The 8102-nt window shown below is 39.2% G+C and overlaps 1 protein-coding gene across 1 annotated transcript in view; it reads left to right on the top strand.

Annotated features, from left to right (window-relative positions):
• Positions 1-1515: 1515 nt before the first annotated feature.
• Positions 1516-8102, top strand: part of LOC106662598 — a 27091-nt gene continuing 20504 nt past the window's right edge. Inside the window, exon 1 of the mRNA XM_024224890.1 lies at positions 1516-1812. Coding sequence (XP_024080658.1) covers positions 1586-1812 — 227 coding nt within the window. The 5' untranslated portion in view covers positions 1516-1585. The remainder of the gene's footprint in view (positions 1813-8102) is intronic.

Here is an 8102-nt window from a genome sequence, read left to right as displayed (position 1 = left end):
AGTATTTCCTAGGTTGCTTTCTTTTCCAGTCCATCCACACTCGTCGTCCTCCTTATATCATCCAATCCCTCCAATTCAACTCCTCACATCACACCCGTAAAACCCGCTCATCCCCAATCGACCTTATCCTTCCGCAACATACAACCCATACCTTCGAAAGATCCTTTCTGATCCGAGCCCCTAAACTCTGGAACTCCCTTCCCCTATCTATTCGTCACGCTGCCTCCTTCTCCTCATTTAAATCCCATCTTTATAATCACCTCCTCTCCCTCCAAGCAGAGACCTCACGATAACATTTATTATTTTTGTCTTTGTTTAATATACCTCGTAATTTTCTCTTCTGGCCCGCCTTACTGGCATACATTGTGCCACGATTTCTATCTATCTTTTTTTTCCTTTTTTTTTTTTTTTTAATTATGTGACTTCATAGAAGGTTATTATATTTTGTTTCATGTAAATTATTCTAAGGGGACACCAGTCCCAGAATAAAGTTATTTTTCTTCTTCTTAAAAAGAAGAAACGGCAAGAATAAAAGTTTTTTAAAAACGGTTGTGTTACTGTACAGCACCGTACAATCTGTAAATACTTAAATTTTTGCCCCCATTTTTAGTGGTGGTTAAGTATCAATATGTAAAGCTCTAGGTGTCAGAAAGTTGAGAATTAGCTAAAATTCTATTATTTTATTAATAGTTATTCAGATATCGTGAGATGCGGTCGGGAGTGATGTAGGTTTCAGAAAAACATTTTCTTTATCGTGCCAACGTTTCGATCTTTTATTGAGATCATCTTCAGGGCTCAAAGTGTTTGTCTTCTGTGTAAGTGTGCCATCCTTGTGTGTCGTGTTGAGAGTATTTTATTAATCTTATTGAACTGGCATTGGCCCATTCCCCATGGAGTTCCCATGGATGAAGAGATACTTCTGGTGTCTCTGTTGTACTATCGTTGGTAGAAGAGAATGGAGAAAAAACAGGAGAATGTGGGTTCATCCAATTGTCGAGAAGAGAAGCAAAAGAGGGTTTTTTAAGAATTTGTTTTCAGAGATGAGGAAACACCCTGAAGAATGTTTTAACATTACCTGGTTGTAAATGGGCAGTTTTGACGAGTTACATAGTAAAATAAAATTCCGCATTACAAATTTTTTTCTCCACGTCTATTTTTTTCATCTTAAAAGTAAATTAGAAGACTGACAAACAAGCAACCCTTCAAGAAAGTGGGGTACGAACAGCTCAAATAAACGCCACGTGTGTCAGGGCTGATGCAAAACTTGGGTACCACTCACCGCCTGGCGTTTTCAAAACCGACCCGTTGGGTCGTCTCCGCCACCGACCGACTCGGTTTGAAAACCGACAGGCGGTTACGACCGCTACGTCTGTCAGGTTAATGCAACAACAATGAACGACCACCGCCTCGATTTTTCTCGCGATAAGCGCTTCGGTCAAAACCGCTCCGTGTGTCATCGCCCTTAAGGATTCTGAGGGCATACTTTTTAAGGTGTCTTTGTTACCTGGAAATTAACGGGAAACGTTTTTCTTCTGTTTCAGCTGATAGCCTGGATTGTGAGCGATTAAAGAAAAAGTCTGGCGTGATGACAACAGTCGAGGGGGGAGTCAAGTCGGAAAGGCTGAGCCCTTCGAGCTCCGGCGGCCCCGCCTGCGACACGGGCTCCTCCAGGTCGGGGACGCCGTCGTCGTCCTGCACTCCTCCTCGTCAGGGAGGGAGCCCCAGCCAGGCTTTGCCGATATCAAGGAATTACAGCGATTTCATGCGGTCCCTTGCCGCAAAGTACAACAACAACAACTCTTCCCCGAATGAGTAAGTACGACAAAAGAAAATGAAACTGGCCGAGATATCGTCATTTGTTAGAAAATCAACCTTTTAGTTTATGCGATGATCCTTTGAAAATATTTTCGCATGCCTGTGTCCTGGGATACAATCCAATTGAGCGGAGGACTTATTACCAATCCATTGCCTAATGGATCCGTTTTTTGGAGTTTGGTAATCCACAAAAGAGTTCAGGGCAAATAGGTGTCCACATTGAACTTTCCTTGGCTACTTCATTAGTGGAGGGGACATCACCTTGCAGTTGAAAACTACTATCCTATAATTTGGTCGTTTTCCAGCCACTTCGGTAAGGCAATTCTCGGACCAAAAGATACGCGAAAAGGCTTCGAAAAAAGTGGTTATTCATATAGGAAAAAGCGCACTTTCCAGGGTACGGTTATAATTTACAAAGGTTCCACAATAGATCATCCTTCTGGATATTTTATTCATTCAGGCACTTTCCAGCTTTTCGCCTTCAGCGATGTGACTTTTCTTCATGCAATAACGGCTTTGATCTATAAAATAGACTTTTCTTCATGGTCCTTCATTTGCCAGCATCCGATGCTTTCTGACACTGTTCAGCCTTCCGCCATTTGAGTTGGTTTGTTCTTCATGGGACAGCAGTTTCCTGCCTCTAGCAAATACCATTTCCTTAGTTTGATCTTTTCCGACAGGCCAAACACGAGAAGCAGAAAAGATTCTGATGTTTTTGTTCGTTTTTTTTCTGATGTTTTCATGTTTAGAATGAAATTCTCAAAATCTTTTTTTTTAACACCCAAGTTCCTCAATGAAAATAATCTAGATAATAAAAAGAAAGCTCAAATTCGTGGTAGCTATTTTCCAAGGGCAAGTAGTCCTAACTTTTGTTCTCTTTAGGATTTTCATGTTATAGTTAAAAAATCAAACTAACAAGAAAAATCTCATGAAATAAAGAGTCCATAAGTTGAAGCAATGGCACAGTTGGCCTTCCGCAGAATGAAACTTCCAATCCAATCCAATGGGAAAATGGATTAGATTATCGATTTATATTTTTATAGTAGTAGCTTTAAGAGAACATGTTCACAGTTCAACAAGATTGTAAAGAGGAATTAGTAGTGTTGATTGAAAAGCTGTAAAAATTGTTCAATCACGTGCACAGGTAATAACTTGATTATTAATGTTCTGAAAATATATTACAAAGTTGCACGAAATTTTCGTGTTGGTAAACAAGAAAGAGCGTGCAGGACTTCATTTGCTGTACTAGCAATCACTGTTGTAAGACTTAAACATCACGGCAACCCGTTCTAAAAGAAATTGTTTCAATAACAATAAAGATATGGGTCGAAAGGTCAGGATAAATGATTCCTGTGAACTATCGGGTTGTCCGGAAAATAATGCAGGATTTTAAGTTTTCATTAAAAAAAATCTATATAAAATATTCTGTTTACGTTTACAGGATTACTCATNGTATGGGAAATTATTTTGATTAAAGAACATTGCTTTAAAGTAACTAGTTTCTTTTTTTTTGTTTAATACCAAAATCCTGCATTATTTTCCGGACAACCCAATATTATCTCAAATGATTCGGATGATCAACTTCCTGACTCTAAGCGATGACGAATACACGATTTGCATGCTAATGGATGGGAACTGAGACGGTTCAAGTGAACTAGAAGTTCGGATGCGAAACTGCGAAATTACAGATGATCCGGCAATTAAAACAGCGTCCGGACAGATGCGGTTATAACGGTCGAGTGTTACTTTTCAATTGGACTTTTAATGTTTTAAATTTATACTACTAGAAAAAATTGCGGTTTTATCTACAAGTGGTCCCAAGCAGTAATGATTCCATCTCCGGTACGGACTTGTAACGATGAAAGGCGGGGTAGACAAATTTGATGAAATTACCGCCCGTAGATCATCGACGCGCTGACGACCGAGAGTAATTTCACGATCTAACATGTTCTGTTGTAATAGCCGGTCACGTTTGAAACTTTTCAATCTAGGAAACGTTAGAAAACGACTGCTAGAATTATTGCGCTACTGTAACTTGAAGAAAAACATAATTTTTATGTACTGCCGTATGTGAAATTAATATAAACAACCTTATCATTATAAAATATGCATGATATTACTATATAAAAAACGAGTGGTTGTTAAGCTCAGTGCACTGGAGTTAATAAAGAAATATATCAAAGGAGCACAGATTTACTCTCAGAGGCAGGCAGACATAAGGAACTAAATACGTGCGCTTAAATCCAAACTAATCTGGGAATGTCTAAATTGCCTAATGACTCTGGGGAAACGCATGTTGCGTTCCCGGCATGAAGATATAAAAGGAATTGTACAGGCTGACCAACGAGCCAAAATAAGGGCAGCCCTCTCACCCCCTTGGGACCAGAACTAATACTGGAGGCTCCGGAATGGGATAAGTTGGAAATGGAAAATAGATTGAGAAAGAAAAACTCAAACACTAGACAAAAGCACCAGGTATGAGGTAGGTTAAGAGATCTACAAATCTCTCAAAAAGGAAGGCGAAGGAACTTTCTCAGCAGGTGGGACTTAAGAAAAATTATAATCCCTTATACTGGTCACAGCTTTCTTACTATCACCTAAATAAGATGGGCAGAGGAGAGGAAGAACGCTGTCAGCAGGAATCAGAGACATAGGCACATTTTGTGTGAATATGAAGCATACCGATTATGCTACGGCCACATCGGTAAAGCAATTCTCACACCAAAAGATGCGCGTTTGCATATCTGGGTTGCTTCATATTCACAAAAGATATATGTCCATGTCTGATTCCTCCTGACAGCGTCGGCACGTTTCTGTCTCTGCTTTGCCCATCTTATTTAGGTGATAGTAAGAAAGCAGTGGCCGGTATAGGGGATTATAATGTTCTGGTGGAACAAAGCTCAACAAAAAGTAGATACCCAAACATTAGGCTACAAAGACTAGCAAGCCTGTCACAGGGGCAATGAGAACAAACCCTACAAATACATTAGAAACTCTGCTAAACCTACCTCAACTGGAAATATTTATACAAGGAGAGGCTAGGAAAAGCTCGCTTAGGCTCTAGAAACAATTAAATTGGATAGGAAAAAAACAATTCGGGCATACAACCATAATCAACAAAATCAGACACCCATTATTAGAAATGGGGACTGATTATGTGATCCCGAAAACATTCTTTACAACTTCCTACAAAGTCTCAACTGACTATAAAATAGAGGAGAGCATCAGATATGGTATACAGTTAGCTCCAAAACAAACGAAGGAACCGGAGCAGGCATTTTCTGTACAAGCCCAAAACATGAGCAATCAACGTCAATGCTTATGCCCTGGTAAATCTTAAAAGAGGTTAGACTGGCAAAATAATTCTCGTAAGATCTGAGACATTAGCATGTAAAAGAATCACATCAAAATTACTCAGTGAATGCATTCAAAATCTCCAAAACCTGGGGAAACACAACAACCTGATGATATCTGCCAGGCACAGGGGAATTTTGGGTAATGAGAAAGCAGACAGTCCGGCCAGAGTAGGATCTGCAAGACCACACAGGCCCCGAACCTATACTTGGGATAACAAAACCAAATCTAGAATGCTCCATTGCAGAATGGATCCAAACAAAACAAAAGGAGAAGTGGATAAACTCTAGCGGCGCTAGACATAGTAAAATTATGATGAAACAACCCTCACCAAGACTGGCAAAAGCATTGCTGCAATTGGAGAGGGCCAAACTCAGAGGAGTGGTAGGATTACTAACTGGACACTGGCATCTGAGAAAATATCTACACAACATGAGTATATACTATGATGATCCCATTTGCATATTATGTAATGAGGAGGAGGAAGCAGCCACCCATATTATCTTCGAATGCGAAGGAACAGCTCAATAGAGATTTATTCTAACATATTGAAAAAACGTAGGGAATCAAATTGCAGCAGCGACAGTCAATGACCTTATACTTATAAAGAGGTCTGAGTCTATTGCACTAACTAAGGAACAAGGAAGATACAATAAGCCAAAAGTCTGCAGTGCCTGGGGAGCGCAAACCCCGCATCCTAGTATCCTTTTTACCATACCATGGGGAATTATAATTTTCCTTAAGTCCTACATGCTGAGAGACCGAATGCCACTTCGGTAAGGCAATTCTAACACAAAACCATTCGCGAAGAGGCACCAAAAAAAGCGGTTAGTCATATAAGAACAAGCGCACTTTCCAAGGTATGGTTATGATTTGTAAGGGGTCCACAATATATCATCTTTCAAGGTTTCAGTGGAGGAAAGTATTTTTTAAATCCGTTATCAACCCCCAAACCTTAAAAAAAGGGTAGTTGAACATTGTGACTGACTTTTCTCTAGCTAATAAAACGGGTATTTATGAGCAAATAAAGTTTTAAAATAAACTTCAGACCTTTTTATTTAAGTTTGTGGTGGGACGAGAGAAAATAGCAAAACTTGTCTTTTCGTTTGAGCTGCTGACCCCGACGGATCTCCGATGGATATGATCATGGAATTAAAGAAGAAAAAGGATGGTCATAATCATGAGCGGACAACGTTCAATTTCGAACAAAAAACTAAATATTCTATACTTTCTTATTCAGTAGAGTGTGCGAGGACGATTAATTTATTTTACTTGCTACTTCTTAAATGCGAACCGAGCCGCCGGTTTCCTTCCAAAACGGGAGAAGCGACTACCGACGTTCAATTATAAATAATCACGACTGCTATTAAATTAGGAGAAAAAAGATTTGGTCTTAATATTCAGTCATAATAGGAGTTGGCCTCGTCAGCACGTCGAGTGAAAATCATTCAAGATAAACTTGCGTTGAATCAAAAGTCCGTTATTAAAAGAAGAGAAGCGTATCTTTTCCTTATAATTTTTTCTCGTTGACTTACTCAAGCCTATTAAAATTTAATTATATCAAAAATATAATTACGTTGAAGCAAATTAAAAGAAACAAATCTTGTATGGCTCCAACAAAGTGTGACTTGGAACACAGATTCCTTAAAAATTCTTAAAAACCCTGAATGTGAAGTTGGATACTTCGCAAAGGGAAGTCCAACTATAAATTTACAGAATCATAGAGCGTGGAAATAGGATCGTCGGTGGTGGTCAACTGTGTGATAAAAAGTTGATCTGTGACCTTCCTGGAGAAAGAAACGGCAGGGACACGTGACGGAATTCATCTCACCGTCACTAACCCGTCACCGGATGAAAGCTGAACCAAGGGAGAACAATTGTGAAATCTATTTTAACACCATGGAAAGATCCTAGTTCCAATTTGTCTTGAAGTTTATCCAGACGCACTTGGTTATTTCGATCTTCAGTTGTGGGCTGTAAACGCTGTACAAACCATGAATTTATAGTGAGGCGTCGGTGGCCGCAACGGTTAAGGCTTTGACATGGCGCTCGACATTGTAAGGTAAAGATCCAGGGTTCGGATCCAGCGGCCCTGCATTCGGGCCCGACATATTTACAAATCCATCCAATATTTCAGGTCCGATTGACCAAATAACTTCTTTCAATTAATTAATTTTTATGTAAGATATTTGGTTGAAATGAAAAAGTTAGCGTCACGAGCGGGATTCGAACCCACGACTAAATATGCCGCTTTCTACCACTTGAGCTATCGTGACTTCGATCCACTCGGACACTAACACTGCATCTCAACCTGAGACCATCTGGACTTACGATTTTGAAATCACTACTGCTACAAAACAATCTTTCCTAAATCGAATCAAACAAATCAGTCCAAAGTCCCTCTCATCAGCATAAATTATTCTATTCCTACTGTAAAAGATCACTATTTAAATCTGATCGTGGGTTTTGCCAGAAAAATTCGTGTTAAATCTAAATTGAAATGCCAGGATGATCAGATTGGACTGAACTACAGGAATAATTTCAATTAATTATTCTTTCTATATAAGATCTTGGTTGAGATCAAAATATCAGTGTCACGAGCGGGATTCGAACCCACGACCTTCGGCTAAATACGCCGCTACTCTACCACTTGAGTTATCGTGACTTCGGTTAGGTTATACGTTGAAAAAGAACTGTTTAATTTTTTATATTTTCGTGTGGTGATTAGTGACCGTTAATCGATATTTATTTAGAAATCGTGAGATGTGTGTCTCAGGTGTGATGTAGGTTTCAGAAAAACATTTTCTTTATCGTGGCAACGTTTCGATCTTTATTGAGATCATCTTCAGGGCCTGGGATTTACAAACATTGTTTACATATTACAATTACATTTTGGATGTGGAAAAGTGAATTTATACAATGCAAAATATATT

The sequence above is a fragment of the Cimex lectularius genome, unplaced genomic scaffold (assembly GCF_000648675.2).
Source record: "Cimex lectularius strain Harlan isolate CLEC.00 unplaced genomic scaffold, Clec_2.1 scaffold43, whole genome shotgun sequence".
NCBI classification, from domain to species: domain Eukaryota; kingdom Metazoa; phylum Arthropoda; class Insecta; order Hemiptera; family Cimicidae; genus Cimex; species Cimex lectularius.
This window is presented reverse-complemented; position numbering and strand designations above follow the sequence as displayed.